The sequence below is a fragment of the Cervus elaphus genome, chromosome 19 (genome assembly GCF_910594005.1).
Source record: "Cervus elaphus chromosome 19, mCerEla1.1, whole genome shotgun sequence".
In the NCBI taxonomy this organism is placed as follows: Eukaryota; Metazoa; Chordata; class Mammalia; order Artiodactyla; family Cervidae; genus Cervus; species Cervus elaphus.
In genome coordinates, this window is record NC_057833.1 from 90835957 (window position 1) to 90859212 (window position 23256).

Here is a 23256-nt window from a genome sequence, read left to right on the forward strand (position 1 = left end):
TGGGGTCTGGCAAACATATTAAGGAAAAAGGCTTTCAGCTGGCAGAGCCAAGGAAGTTTCAAAAGCAAAACCAACCTTCCTAATTATTCTTTATATTAAAAGAAACATGCACGACTTAATCTTTGCCACATATAAGCACTTTTTGGGGGATATCATTTGGTTTGCCATAAGAAACCTATTTTCTTTAGGAAAGGAAGGTTGTTTTCATTTTTATTAGTCTTTTAAGGGAAAACAACCCCTAAATTTTCGAGTGGTATTCTTTAATTCAGTCACAAAATTTCCCTCTCTCCAACACATAAAATAACTGGTGCTGATTATGTAGGCAGAGCTTAGATACCCTTTGGAAGTATGAATATGAACTTCACCCATAGTAGGTAAAGACAGGCAGGTTCCTGTCATAAAGCAAATTTAATTCAAAGATGATTCTTTGCACAAAAGATAAGCTGTTAAGTGCTAGACTGACTTACAAGAGAGAGAGTAGGACAAAATATTTTTTGGTGCTTATGTCCAAAACCATGAAAACAGAAAAGATTTCATTACTTTAGTAAACATTATTTCAACCCAATCAGTCAATTTAAAATTTCCCATTTCAAAAAAATACAAAAAAAAAATTCTTTTAAAAAGCATTACCTGGGGGGGGGGAAAAAAAAAAGCATTACCTGTTAGCATGCACTCCATTCACCTGAGTGATTACAGTAGACAGTTGACCAAGACCTAACATGGACTTCACAACACCATGATAGTGAATGATCTGGAAATTTAAAAGTATTTAAAATAGCAATTATTACTTCAAATACATCTTAGGAACCAAAAAGTGTTTAAACTTCTAGTCCTTAGAAAATGCTATCTTCTTCACTGAGCCTACCTTTCTTAGTTTAACAAGTGACTTGCTCGGCTATATGGCAGAGTCCTCTGCCGACGTCCTATACACATCTGAATTGTTTTTTTTTTTTAATTCAGACAACCTAAAAAATATCTCAGATTGAATTTATTATTTTTCCCAGATAAGGTCTAATTTTTGGCTCAGAACAAATATAAAAGTAACAGTATTTCTTAATACTTCGTTTAAAGACTGTCATTTCTCATGTAAAAATTAAACTCAAAGGTTACAATATTATTAATATAGATTTTAGGCTATAGAAACTGAAAAGTTAAATAGGATTATGAAGTAGTCTTTAAAATTGAGAACAAGATTGTGAAAAATAAAGGCCCTATACACTGAACTTCTGAGAAAAAGAACAGGCCAATTATGACAAAAAAGGAATACCTAAGATTAGAGAGATTCTAAGCCAATATTGTAAACCAATGATTCTAAACCTCTTTCCTGTTCTAATATACATGAGAAACATGACATGCCCCCATTAGTAACTGTAGCTCAGTGATACTAAGGGGTCATCTCAGAGACTCCCAGATGGTGATGGGGCATGTGTAATCTGAAAAATTTTCTTATGCTATAGAGAATCACTATTATTATTAAAAATTGATGCAAATCTTATACTTTTAATAGTAAAGCAAAATTACATTAATTTCAGAGTAACTGAACATACAGCTTAAAACCAAGTATATTCCACAATAAATCTCATTCATTTGGGGGATTTGTAAGGTCATAGAAATTTGGTACTGGAAAGGATCTTTGAGATCATCTAACATGTCTATAATTTTATCAATCAGGAAACTCAAGTTCAGAGATGGTTAAATATTTTCCAGACACAGAGTGACACTGGTAGAGACAGTACTGAAATTAAGGTTTCCAGAGATTCTAGTTCACAGTTCTTTTTATTATGTTGCCTTTCATTTCTTTTCTTACCTCGTCTGGTTCTAACTGAATAGCCCTGTCATAACAAGCAGTGGCATCCCTCAGTAAGCCGATGCTTTCATGTTCAAGGATCTGTTCTTTCAGAGATGGTTCCGCCTTTCGAATTGCGCTTACTCCAGCCACTCCATCTGGTTCATGCATAGCAGCATATAATTTCTTTGTTCAATCATTAAAGAAACAATGAAATAAGAAAAAAGACACAACTAGAAATAAAACCACCCGTTCATGTAAAAAAGCATATAAGCATTTTTTTCCTCAAAGCAGCAATAAATATTTGTTTCAGGGTAGATTCACATTAAAACTGCAAACTTATTTTAAGTCATTCTGTTCCGCTTAAATATACCCGTATTCCACTTAAATACAAATCTCTACTAGTAACTGCTAGTGACAATGAGAACTGTAAAGACTCTCAAGGTCTTGAACTCTTGTAAAAATCCAATCTATAATAAATTCTGTTGAGTATAGTCTATAAGTTACACTCTAAAATTTAAAAATATTTTAAACAAGAATTTAATATATTGGCATTAACATACTTTCAAGAAACACACTGATGCTTGGAAAGACTGAAGGCAAAAAGAGAAGGGGGCAACAGTAGATGAGATGGTTAGATAGCATCACTGACTCAATGGACATGAATTTGAGCCAACTCTGAGATACTGGGAAGGACAAGTGAGCCTGTTGTGCTGCAGTCCATGGGGTCACAAAGAGTTGGACACGACCTAGAGACTGAATAACAAGAAACACAAGACACTAAATCTGGGTTCAAAGGAGATATTCAGGCTGAAGATAAAAATTTGGGACCAGTTAGCACAAAGATGGCAGGGGAAAGGATGAAATGATTTATGAAATGAACAGAGGGAGAGAAAAGAGGACACTAGAGTACTTCTATATTTATAGATGAGGAAGAACTAGCAAATGAAACTGAGAGGAGACTAGCTTGAAGAAACCTAGAATATGTGGTATCCCAGAAGTTGTGGGAGAAAAGAAAATATCTTAATAAAGGAGTGGTCAAATGATCCCATGAGGTTAAGAAAATGAGGACTGGGAGGTATTTATTATTTGGCAACATGGAGGCCACCAATTTTCTCTCTTTTTAAACTTTTATTGGTGAATAGTTGCTTTACAACGTTGTGTTAGTTTCCGTTGTGCAACAAAGTGAATCAGCTATGTCGTTGTTGTTCAGTCACCCAGCCGTGTATAACTCTGCAAACGCAGGGACTGTAGCACGCCAGGTTTCCCTGTCCCTCACCATCTTCTGCAGTTTGCCTAAATTCGTGTCTGTTGCATTGGTGATGCCATCCAACCATCTCATCCTCTGAAGCCCTCTTCTTCTGCCCTCAATCTTTTCCAGCATCAGGGTCTTTTCCATTGAGTCAGTTCTTCATATCAGGTGACCAAAGTACTGGAGTTTCAGCTTCAGCATCAGTCCTTTCAATGAGTATTTAGGGTTGATTTCCTTTAATATTGACTGGTTTGATCTCCTTGCTGTCCAACAGACCCATAGGAATCTTCTCCAGCACCACAGTTTGAAGGTACCAATTCTCTGGCTCTCTGGCTTCTTTATGGTCCAGCTCTCACAACAGTATGTGACCATGGAGAAGACCATAACCTTGACTATACAGACGTTTGTCAGCAGAGTAATGAATCAGCTAACCATATACACATATCCCCTCTTTTTAAGATTTCTTTCCCATTTAGGTCACCACAGAGCAGAGTATTGAGTACAGTTTTCTGTGCTATACAGGTTCTCATTCAGTTCAGTTGAGTCGCTCAGTTGTGTCCGACTCTTTGCCACCCCATGACTGCCGCACACCAGGCTTCCCTGTCCATCACCAACTCCCAGAGCCTAGTCAAACTCATATCCATCGTGTCAGTGATGCCATCCATCTCATCCTCTGTCATCCCCTTCTCCTCCCACCTTCAATCTTTCCCAGCATCAGGGTCTTTTCCAATGAGTCAGTTCTTTGCATCAGGTACCCAAAATATTGGAGTTTCAGCTTCAGCATCAGTCCTTCCAATGAATATTCAGGGCTGATTTCTTTCAGATTGACTGGTTGTATCTCTTTGCAGTCCAAGGGACTCTCAAGAGTCTTCTCCAATACCACAGTTCAAAAGCATCAATTCTTCAGTGCTCAGCTTTCTTTGTAGCCCAACTCTCATATCCATACATGACTATTGGAAAAACCATAGCTTTGACTAGATGGATGTTTCTTGACAAAGGAACGTCACTGCTTTTTAATATGCTATCTAGGTTGGTCATAGCTTTTCTTCCAAGGAGCAATATGCTGTCTAGGTTGGTCATAGCTTTTTTCCAAGGAGCAAATGTCTTTTAATTTCATGGCTGCAGTCACCATCTGCAGTGATTTTGGAGTCCCAAAAAATAAAGTGTCTCACTGTTTCCATTGTTTCCCCATCTATTTGCCATGAAGTGATGGACCAGATGCCATGATCTTAGTTTTCTGAATGTTGAGTTTTAAGCCAGCTTTTTCCCCTCTCCTCTATCACTTTCATCAAGAGGCTCTTTAGTCCTTCTTCACTTTCTGCCATAAGGGTGGTGTCATCTGCATATCTGAGGTTACTGATATTTGTCCAGGCAACCTTGATTCCAGCTTGTGCTTCATCCCATGAACAGTATGAAAAGTTTCTCATTAGTTGTCTATTTTATACATAATAGTGTGTATATATATATATATATATATATATATATATATATATATATATATGTCAGTGATTTTCTTAGCAAGAATAGAGTCAGTTGAATGGAGAAAGAACTCTTATTGGAATGGGCAAAGAGTAAATAAGAAACCAAGGTCTATAGAGAAGATGGGCAATTCTTTTAAAAACTGGCTATGGAGGGAAACAGAAAGTTGGGAGGTATCTGAAAAAAGATACTGTAAGATCTTTTCAAGGGAATTACCAAAAAATTAAAATAGGTGATACCAGAACATGTCTATATACTCTATGTACTCTGGTTGAGAAAGAAAAGTTAATCATACTGGAGAAAGAAGGAATATCTGAAGGAGTCAAATACTTGAAATAAAAAATAAAAGTAGGAGAACTGAATTTTGGCAGGAAGGGATTCTTCCTTAGGAACAGAATAGAGAAGAAAAAGAATGTGGTGCAGAATCCAATGAATTTTCAGATTTGGTAGATTTGGCTTCTATTTTCCTAATGAACAATAAAGCAAGGTCATCAATTGAGAGTAAGTGAAGTGAGAAGAGACATGAAGAGAAGGTAAGAAATAGTCATCATGAAGAGAGGGAAAGTAGTCTTAACTAGAGACACATAGACTTAAGGCAGTGTTAAAGAGTTCTGCGGAAGTTTGAGATTATGAATGTAAAGGAAAACCAGTTAAATATTCACTGTGTGATTTTTCTCTAGTGATGTTCAGCTGCTTACACGCAAACAATGGGAAAACACATGGGTAAGTTTATTCAGGATTGGAGTCTTACAAGGTGAATACAATACAGAGGGAGAAAGACATGGGAGCTGAATGCCCTAATAAAGGAATGACTTTAACAATTAAGAAGAGACTAATGCTAGACAAGGAGGCAAACAAAGACAGGAGAGACTGTCACCAAAAGACTACAAGCTACTTATTTTCCAGTTCTCTCACAGCATTCTGCTTTTCAACCTGAAAAGAAGCCCACCAATCTTGGCCTCTTATTTAATTCACTGTATTACCCTACTGGTCCTAACTTTCTTTTCTTCTATACACAATCATAGTATTATCATCTAAACCAATAAAATGAACAATCTAAACATAAAAGACTAGCAATATTAAACATTATTATTAAGTTCACTATACTAATTTCAAACCTGTAAAAATCCAAGATGCTCTTGAATGTTTTGCTTCTTTTCTGTAATAAATGATTCAAAGTGCATTACAGCTCGTGTGTATGCTTTGGAGCGAAAGGATGCTACTGCCAGAGTATCCTGAGGTATGAGATCTAGAAAACGAGTTACACTCTGATAGTCTTCATAATCCACAGTAGACACTAGATCATAAAAAGATAATTGAGTAATTAAAAACTTAGAAGATAAAATTTTAAACATATACATTTAAATTTATTTTATTTTATGAAATAAATTAATCTACATGTACCAGTGTATCTTATTTAGAATGTAACTACGAGCAAGATGACTGCTCAGAGGACTCTTGCTCCAACAGCAATTATTACTTACCTTACTTTAAACAGTCATTTAACTTATTTGGACTTCTGTTTCTATGGACAGAGGAGCCTGGGGAGCTAAAGTCCATGGTGTTGCAAAGAATCAGTCACGACTGAGCAACTAACACACACACTTTCCTATAAATACTAGCATCTGTTTTGCTTTCCTTAAAGGTTGTAAGGATTAAATGTAAATTCACATTAAATGTTGAGGATATATAAAGATGATGCAAAAGATCTAGCGTGCAAAGAATCCTCCTGCCAATGCAGATTAGACGTAAGAGATGCAGGTTCGATCCCTGTGGTGGGAAGATCCCCTGGAGGAGGGCAAGGCAACCCACTACAGCATTCTTGCCTGCAGAATCCCATGGACAGAAGAGCCTGGCAGGCTGCAGTCCAGAGAGTCGCACAGAGTTGGATACGACTGATGTGACTTAGCACACATGCACAAAAGATACAAAGATGAGTTATTTATTATTAATAACTATAAAAACTGATAAAATATGAGTTGGGAAAAAGCAGAATTATGGAAATAGCTTTCTTTTTAAAGTTTAGAATTCTTTATTAACAATCTATTTCTTTCCTGTGTTGCTATATCTACAACATTAACTATTAAGCTGGAAATAGAAAGTAAAAGTGCCTTTCAAGTAAAATCACAAATACTTTAAAATGGAAATTTTTTTTAAAAGAATCTAAGAAAAGACCTAACTGAGAAACATCTGGACTAGCTAGTTTAAGAAGTCTTATTTAAAAGCCATAGCTTTTAATAATGACTCATAACAGCATGTAGAAAACAGAAAACAAATTTCATAATCCAGATAGTAAATTTAAATGAAATTATATTTAAAATAAGTTTCTTACTTCCATCAAAATTTGTAATTCATTTCAAATTATGAGAAATGTTAAAGGTATTGTACTTTTGAAACATTACAAATGTTACTCTTAAAAGCTAGAATTTTCATTACAATGTTAGTAAGAAATGATAACAGTTTGTGTTTGGTTTTTATGTACCATTTTCACATGCAGAAACAGAAAACAAACATTTAATTGTAGAGTTAACATAAAACATATCAATATGTTGTAGAGAAAAAAAAGTCATATTGTAGAGAAAAACATTCCCCTAAAAAGATAATTATTTGTCAGTCCAAAATATCCTAAAAAAAATAAACTATTGTGCTTAACAATAGTTTAACAATTGTTAATAGCTTAACAATAACAATAGCTTAACAATAACTATTGTGTTTAACAGGAATGTACGTGTTTCCACTGATAGAGGAACGAGAAGGAGATGCTCACAAGTGGAGAACTTAAGTAAAGGCCTCTTTAAGGGTCTTAGTCAGTTTTTCCAATTAGTCTCAAAGCTTTGGGGGAAAATCATGTTTTCTCACTAAAATGGCTGAAGTACAGAGAAGCAGAATGATCATATACTTTACCCATTTGCCACAAGAATGAAAAGTACAAAAGTTTAAAGACATTTAAGTGTATCTATTAATGTCTGAAGAATGTAATTCATCAAAATCTTACCAAATGCTTATATCATAGGGGAAAGTATCATTTTAGACTCTAATGAGATTCCTCTTTTAGTCACCTTAGTGGGAGTTGTAATATCAAAGGGAAAAAAATAGCATGTTAGCAGGTGTAACAGGGTATTAGTGTTGTAATATATACTAACCATATTTTTTTTTTTTTTGGCGAGAGAATCTGTATTTTATTTTTTTGTATTGGTGTTTTTTTAATTGTATATAATTGCTTTACAATGTTGTGTTAGTTTCTGCTGTACAACAAAGTGAATTAGCTATATGTATACATTTATCCCCTCCATCTTGGAGAGAATCTTCAGACTCAAAAGATATAACAATGCTGAACTGAATGAATCTGTAAAGTGTGAATATTGTTTGTAAATTAATTCAAACAAATTATTTAAAAATATGACATTCATGAGATAATTAGAACTTCGGAAACTGGATATTTGATATTAAGGGATAATGACCAGTTTTTTTAGGTATCATATTTGCAAAGAGTCCTTATCTTTTCGAGCTACACTCTCAAATATTATACATGAAATAATGATACCTAGGATTTGTTTACAAACAATACGGGGTAGATAAGTACATAGCAGTACAGATTAACAATATTACTAATTCCTTTTATTATTAATTAATTTTAATTGGAGGCTAATTACTTTACAACATTGTGGTGGTTTTTGCCATATATTGACATGAATCAGCCATGGGTGTACGTGTCACCCTGCCCTGAACCCCTCTCCCTCCCCCCTCCCCATACTAAGCATATTTGGAGAGGCTGCTGGATACCAAACACTACCAGGGACAGGGAAAAAAAGAATAAAATAAGTGAAATGAATAAAAAAAAAATAGGTCATGAAATGAATGAAAGTAGAACCTTTGAAATGTAAAACTTAAATGTGAAAATGACTATAAAGAGTATCTCATAAGTAAAAAAAGATAAAGAACACTTATATACATACACATATACGTATACATACAATGTATACACACATTGAGGGAACATGGAATAAATGAGTTAACAGTGAGGAGTGGGTTAATAACAACATTAACCTAGCATTTATTTCACACTTTACAATTTAGTATATATAATCATCAACCCACTTAATCCTCAATCTTCTAGGGGAGATAATATAAACCTTATTTTATGCAAAGAAAAATTAGGTATATGTTTTGCTTAAGGAACTGAGAGTAAGAGTTTAAAGAGAGGCTTTCTTACTATAAAGTAACCACCTTTTCTCAGACAAGGCCATCTCCTGGGGAGACAGGGGTAAAAGGCATGCAAGAAAATATAGGTCTTTTAAAATCTTATGCTTAAATTATAGAATTGATATAGGAAGGAGCTAACTGGTTAATAATAAAGAGAAGGAAGTATACAGAACTTATGACTTACCCACAGAGTCCACCTTCTCTCTACTTGATTTGCCTTGTGCAAATTTTTCAGCATTCAGTGCCTGAAACTTGTGCCTTGCCCACTGTGTGAGATGGTCAAGCATGGAGAACACAGTCTGTGTACTGAGTTGACACAGATCAGATGCACTGTCTTGGGTACTTAAGGTATGATGATCATCATGCTTTAGAACTGCCATAATTTCTGCATAAACCTAAGAAGAACCATTTTATGGTTAATGATTTATCTACATAATACCATTTTACTATTACCTGATATATAAGGTTGACCATTTTAAGGGAATAATTTTCAAAAGAAAAAAAAAATCCATGATGGATTAATAATAAATTATCTTTCTCATTAAAATTAAACCAATAAAATGCTTCTCTGAAGACAAAATATACTGTAAAAGAGTCACAAAAATAGACTTGGCCAAGATGGTTGAGACTATCCAAGCGCCTGTGAGAGATTATGATGTCTTTTTTGTGCTTTATCCGCAAACAGACACTTCAAACAAAAGGAAAGCCCGCTGCTCACTGTGGCAGTTTCTAGGATGTCACTGTCAAACAGGCAAGTAGATATTCATGTGCAAAGCCCTGTGGTAGGATTCAGACATTCTCCAGCTATGGGTTCTGCTCCAAGGAAGCCCCCTTGTGTGTACACATGATGTACACACATGAACAATACAAGGTAGCATATGATAAGGTGTAAATAGAGTGACAATATCGTGGAGCACTTAAGCACTGAATATACAGAGGTTCAAGGGAGGCAGTCATGAGAAGTTAGGGTACTAGCCTGCAGTTTGATTTTCTTAATTAAGGTGGGCCCTTTTCTCAAAGCAAAACTTTTTTGCCTCCAAAATCTGATCTGTGTTAATTCTAAGGTCCCTTGTACTCAAAGAGTCTGTGTTTCCATGTCATTTAACCTCTCTGTGTCTTAATTTCCTCATCAATAAAATGGAATTACAGACCATGCTCTGTAATGACACACCAATTCTAAAGCAAAACAAAATCACTCTGCAAAGTTGCTTTGTTGCCTTACTGAATCAGATCAAAAGGGCACAGAGTGCCCTTCTTCTCATTTTCTAAGGTTTCTTGGTTTTGACAGTAGGAAATCTGTCAAGCTTGAACCTGCAAGCCTCTTAAGGCCTTTTAAACTAAAATGATATATTTGAAATAAAAAGTTAATCGTGACTTTTGTCATATTTTGGATTCGTGCCAAATGCTTAGTATATTAGTTAATATTTAAGAAAATAAAGCAGAGTTCCTATTAAAACAAACAAAACAAAAAACAAAAAAAGAGAGTCACAAAAATAAATACAGTATCTGCAGAAATCATTTCAGAGTAATTGAAGGGCATGTACAAACAAAAAAAATCAAAAGAAAATATGTTCATGACACTGGATAAGAGAAGGCACCGCATAAAAGGCTTAACATTAAAAAGTTATAAAAGATATACAAATTTGGCATTTATATTTAAAATTTCTCATGGCAAAAGATATAAGCAAAGGTTAAAAAGAAAACCATAAACTGGAAAAAAATTTTCTACGACACGACTGGCACAAATTGGTATCCAGAATACGTATCAAACTCCTACTGATTATCCACAAAGGCACACGCATACACAACCCCAAATAGGCAAAGGGTATGAACTAGGCATTAAACAACTCTTTGATAAATAAAAGTTTAAAAAAGGATTTTGTAAGTGTTTAGATATGTCATTACATAGCATACATTGATCTACATTTCCAACTAATACATAGCCTTTTTAATACTAACTACATTTCCCAAATGTTTGTACAAACAGAAACCAAATAAAATGATGTATCTCACCTCTTGTTGATCTTCTTGATTACACCCCAACAAAACATATACTAAAATATGTGGAAGAAGATAGATGGTCACCTTGAAATCATGCTTCATCATAATGCTACAGCAGGTGAAGATTTTACTGGCAAGATCATGCCGAACCTATAAACTCCAATGGTTTAGAGACAGTGAGTAGTTTTGTACATTTTATTCTTTTGATTAACACCAAAACACAACATGTGAGCTAGTCTATCACTGTAGAGTAGGTATTCTCCTATGAAGAAAGGCACTCAAGTAGGGAGGATTTAGCTCACCATCCCTCTGGTCAAGTGTCTAAACTGCTGAGACCCCTACAAGAGCAACATAGCTACTTAGGCTGCCAACTATCTCAGCAAAAATGGTCTTTCCCCCCTAGACTTCATTTTAAAATGCATCACGTTTTGTTACAGATTAACTTTGCTAATTACATTCTTTTACTTAGCTACATTAAATTTAGTATATTTATTCCCTGAACAAATAGATGAGGAAAGTAACCAGAAAGTATTTCCTGGGCCAGCAAATTACACACAAGACCACATTTTTATTAAGTAATCAACAATGATTAACTATAGGAAAGAAAATAAAAGAAATAAAGTTTACATTACTTGGTGTTAGAGTCAAATTTTATTGGTATGATCCAACCCTCAATTTACCAGCATTAATGTTCTCCTATAAAAGTTTAAAGGTTTTTCCTTCTTCAAATACAAATCCTTCACTAAAAAAAAAAAACTAAATACAGCTAAATAAAATATTCCACAGCTGAAAGTAATTAATTTAATAGTATTAATTTAACATTTCACATATTATATTTTCAGTATATTCACTAAAAAAGAGAAAAACTTTATTGAAATTATCAGATATAATTTATTATAATGCTTTAAAACACTAATAGAAATATGAATAAACAACAAAAGTTGTGAAATTTAAATACACATTAAACATTTTGGGGGAACACAAAGGTACCTTTTTTCTGTCAGATATGTAAAAATTTCATATTAACGAAAATATCAGGGACATATCTCTATTTTTCCATGAAATTTCATTTTTAAAAAACCTTTACTTTTATTTGGGTTTCCCTGGTGGCTCAGCTGGTAAAGAATCTACCTGCAATACAGGAGACCTGGGTTTGATCCCTCTGTTGGGAAGAGCCCCTGGAGAAGGGAAAGGCTACCCACTCCAGTATTCTGACCTGGAGAATTCCATGGACGGGATAGTCCATGGGGTCACAGAGAGTCAGATATGACTGAACAACTTTCACATTCACATTACTTTTATTTTGGAGGAAGTTCACATGATGTATGCTCTTTTAGAAATGGCCACCGAGGGATAATATATCTTTTTATTACCTAAGAAATCTTTTTATTTATATAAAACAGTCTGATAAGGCATTTATATTCTTTTAAACAATATTATTTAAAACATAAAATGATAGGATGTAATGTAATAGACATTTTATAAACACACTAAGAACACAATTATTTGCTTGATTAGAAAACTTCCTTCTTACTCAGAAACTGTTACAAAGAGAAACTCTCTATTAGTAAACGTTTTCTACAAAAATTTCTACCACTTTTCAGTACCTACTGTGTGTGCTATGCATTCAGATAAATGTTCTCATTTCCTTTACAATTTCTATTCAGTTAAATTCTAGACAAGGCTCTCTTACCTTTGTTATAAGATAACCTGCCCAAGACGCTGACCATTCCGCAAAATTATTACCTAATTTACTTAAGAAAATTGGCTTCTTTACTCCAGACCAATCTGTTGATTTCTGAGAACTCTTATATCTGTAATTTAAAAATTGTTTATAAAAAATTAATATATATCCATCTGTCTAGAACTTTAGTATAAGGAATTATATCAACTCTTTTGCTGACTACCCTAATACAGCCTTGCCTTTACTGAAATCTGACTAGACACCACTTTCCCTAAAGACTTCTTAGTGATGGGGTGATAGGTCATTCTTGAACTCTCCAAGCACATCAAAGTATTTGAGTCTGCTTCTTCCCTTCCTCAATGCTCCTTTCAGATGCTTCCAACCCCACCCTGGAACAAAAAAGATCTGTTCCTTTGAGGTTCAAGTCATCCACATATATATACTATACTCTACTCATCATGGACTTCTAACCAACTCACTGATAAATTTAGCAGATTGCTCAGCATTTTCTTTCCTCCCCAAGTCTTATCATCCTGAGTGACTTCAATGTCTGGTTGGACCATCTAGTCAAACTGAAAACTTCTCAATGACCTTCTCCTCTACTTCTTTTTCAGGACTCCCTTGCCAAAACAGAGAAACTTCTTCACTTCCAAAATGTACTATTTAGACCCCACTTTACAGCCACAGTTTCCCAAAGTTCCAGTTCTTTCACCCAGTTACTGACACATCTGTTCTCTCTCACTGAGATCTTCTGTCTCTTGATTCTGCTAAACTCTTCTAATCTATAATACCTCCTTTTCATTTACTTCTTTTCCTAACCAGCTTGGTTTCTATGGTCCTTCACTTCAAGCATTCTCTTGGTAATATCCTCTATACACTCCACTGCCACACTGTCTTTACCAGATGGAGCCATCCACCAAGCTTCAAATCTTCAATCAGTCTAAATGCTTGCCTGCACTGAAATGATATCAAGGCCACTGCACTGACAGAGGAAACATCATGAAATTGCTTATGAGATCAGTACTACTACATGTCTTAGTTTTCAACCTCAATGGACTTCTATGCTGCCCAGAAATCCTATATATTCCTTATCAGCTCTCTCTTCTGTTTTCCACAGTGGCTATTTCAAATGATCATTATTCTCCTTACATGACCTATTACCACTGAACTGCTACTTTCAGCCAATAATCTTATCTCTTATACTTCTTACTTCATGGAGAAAAAAGAAACCATTAACACAACCCCACAGTTAAATTTGTAAATAAGTTCTATCCATCACTTTATCTTCCCCTATTACAAAGAAAGAGACTTCACTTCCTTTAATCACCCATGAGATATATGGCTAGTATTCTGGATGCTCCTTGGAGCCTTATTTTATCAATTATCACTTCTCTCTCTTATATAACTTCAACATGATTCTTTCTATTTGCTCCTCAGCACTAACATTTAAACCTGTTCAAACAGGTCTCATCTTACACATGTATACAGCAATTATTGAGGTGAGTGGGTTCCTTTTTAATCACCAGTATAAGGTTTGGAAATGACAAATATAATTAATGCCCTACACTCAAGGTTCTCAGCAAACATTATGTATTTCACTATATCATAAATTGCTAAAAAATGAAAAATCCAGTGTCTCTCAGTTAACCATCATTATTTTGAACCATCATGAATATAATTCTCTGGATGATTTTTACAGGTTTTATGCTAAACTTAGAAAACTATGGATACTGGGGAACAAGTAAGGCTCTGTCAAGTCACATCCTGATATTTTCTCCTAAAATTATTTCTGTGGCAACTGTGAACCATAGTTCACAGATCTATCTATCTAGTTCACAGAAACTCTTAAGCATCTACAAGTGCTATAAAATACAGATAAAGAAATGGAGAAGTATAGAGTTCTCAAAACAGAAAAACCAAATTTTATTTTATCTTAATAAACTATATCTTTAAATAGTACTATTCATAAGAAATAAAATGATGTTTAAAAGGCTTCTAAATATTAAAAGGTATGTAGCAAATAAGTATACATACTTAAGGGCTCTTATAAAGAATTTTACTATGTGCCTAGGTACTGTACTAGGATTCAAAAGCTAATTTATCCAAGGTCAAATATCCAATAATTTTGGGACTTAGACTACCTAAAACTAAAGTTTCTAACTAAAAATAATTAATGGACTTCAATCAATCCTAACAAAGTTTTTAAAATGGCAAAAAAAAAAAAAGGTAAGAAATTTTTTTTTTTTTTTTAAGGAGAAGAAAATATTTTCACAGGGCTTCCCAGATGGCACTAGTGGTAAAGAACCCGCCTTCCCATGTAGGAGATTTAAGAAACACGAGTTCAATCTCTTGGTCAGGGAAGATCCCCTGGAGGACGGCATGGCAACCCACTCCAGCATTCGTGCCTGAAGAATCCCACGGACGAGCCTGGCAGGCTATAGTCCAAAGGGTCACAAAGAGTTGGACACAACTGAAGTGACTTAGCACATACACATCAAAAGTTTCAACTCATACTCAATTTAAAGTAGATTTTTTCCAAAGTACTACTGACAGTTGAATTAAAAGATAATCCTTTCAGCTACAATGAATTTGTCTAAATATTCAAAGTTATAGAATTTAAACAATGAGCAGATTGTTCTCATTTTGACTAGATTATAAACATAAATCATAGTGGAAAAAAATATTAGAACATACTAAAAACACTTTTAATGCTAAAAAGTTATATCAAAAGTAACATTTATTTTATAAAGTTAAAAACAATTCTATCAAAATAATATTAATGAGTTTACAGACCTAGTATTTAGATGTGGTTCCAGTATTTCCCGAACATGCTCAGGAAATCGCCTCCATAATTGGTGACCGGGGCCATCAGTTTGCATCTCTCTGCAGTCATAAATGGAAAGTAACTCCTACAAATATATATTTTACAGTTGTAAATCATCAATGAAACAGATACATCTTTACATCCACCAACATTCTACATACTACAGCTATAAAAATACATAGAAAAATATATAAAATTATAACATTTTGCAATTATGAACTTGCTTAGATTTATCTCAATGCTTAAAACCATTCAGGTGACTTACTCAAGGTCACAAAGCTGTGGTAGTACCAATAATGGAACATGTAATTTGCATGCTACATATAACATGTTCTAAAATGACTAAGAGTTATTTGGAGGAAAAAATTTGAATCTTCTATACTTGCAGAATTTTTAGAGTGTGACCTTTTCTGAATTTTAATTCAGTTCAGTTCAGTTCAGCTCATTTCAGTCGCTCAGTCGTGTCCGACTCTTTGCGACCCCATGAATCGTGGCACGCCAAGCCTCCCTGTCCATCACCAACTCCCGGAGTTTACTCAAATTCATGTCCATCGAGTCAGTGATGTCATCTAGCCATCTCATCCTCTGTCATCCCCTTTTCCTCCTGCCCCCAGTCCCTCCCAGCATCAGGGTCTTTTCCAATGAGTCAACTCTTCGCATGAGGTGGCCAAAGTACTGGAGTTTGAGCTTCAGCATCAGTCCTTCCAATGAACACCCAGGACTGATCTCCTTTAGGATGGACTGGTTGGATCTCCTCCTTGCAGTCCAAGGGACTCTCAAGAGTCTTCTCCGACACCACAGTCCAAAAGCATCAATTTTTCGGTGCTCAGCTTTCTTCACAGTTCAACTCTCATATCCATACATGACTACTGGAAAAACCATAGCCTTGACTAGATGGACCTTTGTTGGCAAAGTAATGTCTCTGCTTTTTAATATGCTATCTAGGTTGGTCATAAGTTTCCTTCCAAGGAGTAAGTGTCTTTTAACTTCATGGCTGCAGTCACCATCTGCAGGGATTTTGGAGCCCCAAAAAATAAAGTCTGACACTGTTTCCACTGTTTCCCCATCTATTTCCCATGAAGTGATGGGAGCAGATGCCATGATCTTAGTTTCTGAATTTTAATTAAAGTACTATAAATCCAAAATAGTCCAAAAATTCAAGATATTTCAAATTCTAGATATAACATACTGAGCTTAAAATTCTGAAAATAAGATGCAAATGTTAAAGACCAATTTATTAGTCAAATCCAGCAATGAAATGGTTATATTTTACTTTCCTGAAAATAAAACAAGTGGGATTTTATAGATGAAGGAAAAAAACCTTTCTAATATCAATCTTTAAAACAAGACAAATGTTAGGATATTATCTTTCATCACCTACTATTCTTTCTTTACAATTCCACTATAAAGGACCATATGCAACAGATATATTCCTATTAATAACAATTATAAACACTAACAGAATATGTACTTTATATTTAGAATTAGATAAATCAAAAGGTACAAACCTCATTATAAATAAATATTAGAGATATAATGTATAACATGATAAATATAATTAACACTGCTATATGTTATATATGAAAGCTGTTAAGGTAAATTTGAGTTCTAATCACAAGGGAAAACATTCCTTGTGCTAAAAAAATTTAACTTTTTAAAAATTTAATTTTGTATTTATATGAGATAAATGGATGTTCATTAAACTTGTGATAATCATTTCATGATGTACCTAAGTCAAATCATTATGCTATGCACCTTAAACTTATACAGTACTGTATGTCAATTATATCTCTACAAAGTTGGAAGAAAAAACAAACAAAAAACACTAATATACTTACAGTTGTACATCTTGTTTCATATTTCACTGAGAAAATAAGCAATCACAAGAGACCTCTACAACTTCCATGCTAATATCTCCCCAGCATGACAATATCACATCAGTGCTTATATGCTCTACTTCCTCTCTTGTTACTAAAGATGAACTGTTTTTGCTTTTAATTAAGGCTATTCTTCCCACTTGTACACTGTATTCCACATCTCTTTACCTAGTTAAAATAGTGTTACATCAGTTCTCTTCTATATCATCACTATTCTCCCCTCGCTGAACTGTTCCCAAGCACATGTAAACACATTGTCATTTTTTCCATCTTTACCTATATTTCCTCCCTAGCTACAATCTCATTCTTCTGCTCTCCTTGATAGCAACACTCTTCAAAAGCATTTCTGTAATTCTTCTAATTCCTCTCCTCCCACATGTTCTTAAAAATACTCTGATGAGGCTTTCTAAACTACACTGAAACTGCTTTTTTCAAGGACAGCAATGATCTCTATGTTACTATAGCCAATGGTCAACTGTTAGTCCTGAAATTATTATACCTATAGAATATGGTCAGCATTCAGATCACTCCATACTTCTGAAGGGGCTTCCCTGGTGGCTCAGACAGTAAAGAATCTGCCTGCACTGTGGGAGACCTGGGTCATATCCCTGGGTTGGAAAGATCCCCTGGAGTGGGAAATGGCAACCCACTCAGTATTCTTGCCTGGAAAATTTCATGGATGGAGAAGCCTGGTGAGCTTTCAGTTCATGGGGTTGCAGAGAGTCCAACATGACTGAGTAACTAACACACACACAGACATACTTTCTGAAACACTTTCTTGTCTTCCAGAATGCCATCTTCTCCCACCTTATTGGTAGCTCCTTCTGCATTTTCTTACTTTTTCCCTCTTCTCAGTGACTCCTCATTATCCAGGTCTCAGTTACTAGAACCTTTTTACCTATACATACTTCCTCAGAAACACAGTTTTAAATACCATATCTACTACGAACTATGAACACCTCCAATTTGTATCTTTAACTCAGGCCTCTAATCATGAATTTCAGACCTGAATATCTAACAAAATAAGAAAATATTTTAATTGAAAAAATATCATGAAAAGGGGCAAAGAAAATCAAACTGGAAAAGTGTTTGTTACATGTATGGAAGACATAGGGTTAATTTCCACTACATCCAAATAGGTCTTAAAAGGTCAATTAAAAAAATAGACCATTACCAAGTGAAAAATGGGAAAAGATCATTTAGAGAAAATTCACAAAAAAGCAATAAATATGTAAAAGATGTTATACTGCTCTTATAATTAAGCATAAATTAATATGAAACAATATCATATTTTGTCTGTCACAGTGGCAAAGATTTAAAATTTTAATTAAAGGCAGGTTTGTCAAGGGAGTATAAAGTGGTGAAGCTTTTTTGATCAAATGTAAGCTCTGTATTTGCTCTGAGATTTTAATTTCAAGATATCTATATTACTGATATACTCACTCAAATACTCAGAAATTGTACATACGTTTTCTAAATAATTTTTTTGTAAAAACAAGATATTGAACAGAACCTACTTATCTTAAATAAAGTTTTTTAAACAAATTACAGTATGTTATATTGAATATAAAGTCACCGAAAAGAATGAATTAGAGCTATATGTACTGACATGGAAAATTACACAAGATATACTGTTAAACACAAAAGAAAATCAACAAATATGATCTCCTTGTTTGCTGGAGAACACATATATATTTGTATATAAATAGAAAAAATGTCAAAGTACATATAATAATCGGTTAGGAGGGTGCATTTCTGTACTCTTGAAATTTTTGTCAAGAACTTGTATACTTGTATTATTTTGATAATAAAAATGATAGTTAAAAATGAAGAGTTCCTAAAGTATAGAATTTACAACTTTCTTAATAGAATTTAATAACATAAAGCCAGTAAGGTCTACATACACTCTTACCTGAATGGCATAAGCAGCTGAATCTTGAGCTCGGCTGTTATCTGCATATGCAAGGTAAGCTCTTGTTAGTTCCATCAATAATCCATAGGCAAAATTTGAATCTTCTACTCCAGTCTCAAAAAAAAAAGAGAAAAAAATTATAGGATAATTTGTATATATTTTCTTAAATTGTACAGTGCATACCATGGTGAATTTAACTTAGTTACTTAAGTGAATTTAACTTAGAGAAGGAAAGCTCAGTAAGGTTCAAACGAAGTTTGGTACCAAGTCTAAAATATAATCTGTAGCTAAGAAGCCAAATCTAATGCTTTTAGACTATTTTTAAAGTGTTAGACTCATTCAATTTTTACAGAGTCAGCAATTTGCATATTTTGGTTTTTTCACTCTTAAAAAGAAAACTTGTTCTACAGAATTTCCTAAATTGCATTCTGTAGAACCTTGGTCACTTGAGAAGATTCAAAAAATAATTTTAACATGCCCTTCTGTAGGAGATTCATAATGTTCTCCATTATGTTAAAAGTTCTGTTTAATTTTGTTTTATAAGATTTCCCACATTCATTTGACCATGGAAACATTTTTATATACACACTATTAAAACATCCTGGGAAATTAGTTTCTCATGGAGACACTGAGCAATTGGGTTTAAATAGTAAAATTTAAATAATCAATTAGATTTTAAGTATTTGTCACAATTATGTTAGAAAGTTTATTTAAAAGAATGCAGCACTCCAGACTAGGCTTCAACTTTATATTTTTTGGCTAAAGGTCTCTGCAGTAGTATTAAGGAATAAACTCAGAAATCACCTAAATTATCTAGTTTAGATCAAGTTGCCACTAAAGACAAAACGGGTCGGCGGTGGTCTGCTGCAGGGACAGGGGCTCTGGGTACAGTTGACTTGGGTATGGCATAAGCCCTCTTGGAGGAGGTCGCCATTAACCCCACCACAGAGCTGGCAGAACTTACACCGGACTGAGAAATAGACTCTTGGAGGGCACAACAGAACCACATGTACCAGGACCCAGGAGAAAGGAGGAGTGACCCCACAAGAGACTGTCCCAGACTTGGCTGTGGGTGTCCGGGAGTCTCCAGTGGAGGCCTGGGTCAGTGGTGGCCTGCTGCAGGGTTGGGGGCACTAAGTGTAGCAATACATGCACGGGATCTTTTGAGGGAGGTCACCATTATCTTCATCACCTCCACCATAGTTTGGCGCCAGGTTCCCTCCACCCATCAACAGAAAATTGAATTAAAGATTTACTGAGCATGGCCCCACCCATCAGAACAAGACCCAGTTTCCCCCACAGTCAGTCTTTACCATAAGGAACCTTTCATAAGCCTCTTATCTTTCTCCATCAGAGGGCAGACAGTCTGAAAACCACATTCACAGAAAACTAACCAATCTAATCACAGGGACCACAGCCTTGTCTAACTCAAGGAAACTATGAGCTATGCCATGTAGGGCCACCCAAGACAGACGGGTCATGGTGGAGAGTTCTGACTGTGGTCCACTGGAGAAGGTAATAGCAAAACACTTCAGTATTCTTGCCTTGAGAACCCCATGAACAGTATGAAAAGGCAAAAAGACAGGACACTGAAAGATGAACTCCCCAGGTTGGTAGGTGCCCAATATGCTACCAGAGATCAATGGAAAACTAACTCCAGAAAGAATGAAGAGATGGAGTCAAAGCAAAAACAACACCCAGTTGTGGATGTGACTGCTGATAGAAGCAAGGTCTGATGCTGTAAAGAGCAATATTGCATAGGAACCTGGAATGCTAGGTCCATGAATCAATGCAAATTGGAAGTGGTCAAACAGGAGATGGCAACAACGAACTTCAACATTTTAGGAGTCAGCGAACTAAAATGGACTGGAATGGGTGAATTTAATTCAGATGACCATTATATCTACTACTGTGGGCAAGAATCCCTTAGAAGAAATAGAGTAGCCCTCATAGTCAACAAGAGAGTCTGAAATGCAGTACTTGGATGCAATCTCAAAAATGACAGAATGATCTCTGTTCGTTTCCAAGGCAAACCATTGAACATCACAGTAATTCAAGTCTATGCCCCCACTAGTAATGCTGAAGAAGCTGAAGTTGAATGGTTCTATGAAGATCTACAAGACCTTTTACAACTAACAACCACAAAAGATGTCCTTTTCATTATCGGGGACTGGAATGCAAAAGTAGGAAGTCAAGAAACACCTGGAGTAACAGATAAATTTGGCCTTGGAGTACAGAATGAAGCAGGGCAAAGGCTAATAGTTTTACAAAGAGAATGCATTGGTCATAGCAAACACCCTCTTCCAACAATACATGAGAAGACGCTACACATGGACATCACCAGATGGTCAACACTGAAATCAGACTGATTATATTTCTTTGCAGCCAAAGATGGAGAAGCTCTATATAGTCAGGAAGAAAAGACTGGGAGCTGACTGTGGCTCAAATCATGAACTCCTTATTGCCAAATTCAAACTTAAATTGAATAAAGTAGGGAAAACCACTGGACCATTCAGGTATGACCTAAATCAAATCCCTAACGATTATACAGGGGAAGTGAGAAATAGATTTAAGGGACTAGATCTGATAGACAGAGTGCCTGGTGAACTATGGACGGAGGTTCGTGACACTGTACAGGAGACAGGGATCAAGACCATCCCCAAGAAAAAGAAATGCAAAAAGGCAAAATAGTTGTCTGAGGGGGCCTTACAAATAGCTATGAAAAGAAGAGAAGCAAAACGCAAAGGAGAAAAGACGAGATATACCCATTTGAATGCAGAGTTCCAAAGAATAGCAAGGAGAGATAAGAAAGCCTTCCTCAGTGATCAGTGCAAAGAAATAGAGAAAAACAATAGAATGGGAAAGACTAGAGATCTCTTCAAGAAAATTAGCAATACCAAGGGAGCATTTCATGCAAAGATGGCTCAATAAAGAACAGAAATGTTATGAACCTAACAGAAGCAGAAGATATTGAGAAGAGGTGGTAAGAATACACAAGAACTGTACAAAAAAGATCTTCATGACACAGATAATCATGATGGTGTGATCACTCACCTAGAGCCAGACATCCTGGAATGCGCAGTCAAACAGGCCTTAGGAAGCATCATCATGAACAAAGCTAGTGGAGGTGATGGAATTCCAGTTGAGCTACTTCAAATCCTAAAAGATGATGCTGTGAAAGTGCTGCACTCAATATGCCAGCAAATTTGGAAAACTCAGCAGTGGCCACAGGACTGGAAAAGGTCAGTTTTCATTTCAAGCCCTAATAAAGGCAATGCCAAAGAATGCTCAAACTACCGCACAGTTGCACTCATCTCACACACTAGTAAAATAATGTTCAAAATTCTCCAAGCCAGGCTTCAACAATATGTGAACCATGAACTTCCAGATGTTCAAGCTGGCTTTAGAAAAGGCAGTGGAACCAGAGATCAAATTGCCAACATCTGCTGGATCATCAAAAAAGCAAGAGAGTTCCAGAAAAACATCTATTTCTGCTTTATTGACTATGCCAAAGCCTTTGACTGTGTGGATCACAATAAACTGTGGATAATTCTGAAAGAGATGGAAATACCAGGCCACCTGACCCGCCTCTTGAGAAACCTGTATGTAGGTCAGGAAGTAACAGTTAGAACGGAACATGGAACAACAGACTGGTTCCAAATAGGAAAAGGAGTTTGTCAAGGCTGTATATTGTCACTGTGCTTATTTAACTTATATTCAGAGTACATAATGTGAAATGCTGGGCTGGATGAAGCACAAGCTGGAATCAAGATTGCTGGGAGAAATATTAATAACCTCAGATATGCAGATGGTACCACCCTTATGGCAGAAAGTGATGAAGACCTAAACAGCCTCTTGATGAAGGTGAAGGAGGAGAGTGAAAAAGTTGGCTTAAAGCTCAACATTCAGAAAACAAAGATCATGGCATCTGATCTTACGAAGTCATAGCAAACAGATGGGGAAACTGGAAACAGTGAGAGGCTTTATTTTCGGGGGCTCCAAAATCACTGCAGATGGTGACTGCAGCCATGAAATTAAAAGACTCTTGCTCCTTGGAAGAAAAGTTATGACCAACCTAGACAGCATATTAAAAAGCAGAGACATTACTTTGCCAAAAAAGGTCTGTCTAGTTAAAGCTATGGTTTTTCTGGTAGTCACGTATGGATATAAGAGTTGGGCTATAATGAAAGCTGAGCACCGAAGAACTGATGCTTTTGAACTGTGGTGTTGGAGAAGAC

At 35.4% G+C, this 23256-nt stretch overlaps 1 protein-coding gene across 2 annotated transcripts in view; it reads right to left on the reverse strand.

The window, feature by feature from the left end:
- ATR (ATR serine/threonine kinase) overlaps positions 1-23256 on the reverse strand; it is a 118352-nt gene that overhangs the window by 41274 nt on the left and 53822 nt on the right. For both annotated transcript variants that reach the window (XM_043875090.1, XM_043875089.1), the window contains exons 23-30: positions 19019-19132; positions 15199-15314; positions 12415-12535; positions 10734-10871; positions 8905-9115; positions 5636-5814; positions 1808-1972; positions 660-751 (exon numbers count right to left, since the gene is read on the reverse strand). In XM_043875090.1, the coding sequence (XP_043731025.1) occupies positions 660-751; positions 1808-1972; positions 5636-5814; positions 8905-9115; positions 10734-10871; positions 12415-12535; positions 15199-15314; positions 19019-19132 (1136 nt within the window). The remainder of the gene's footprint in view (positions 1-659; positions 752-1807; positions 1973-5635; positions 5815-8904; positions 9116-10733; positions 10872-12414; positions 12536-15198; positions 15315-19018; positions 19133-23256) is intronic.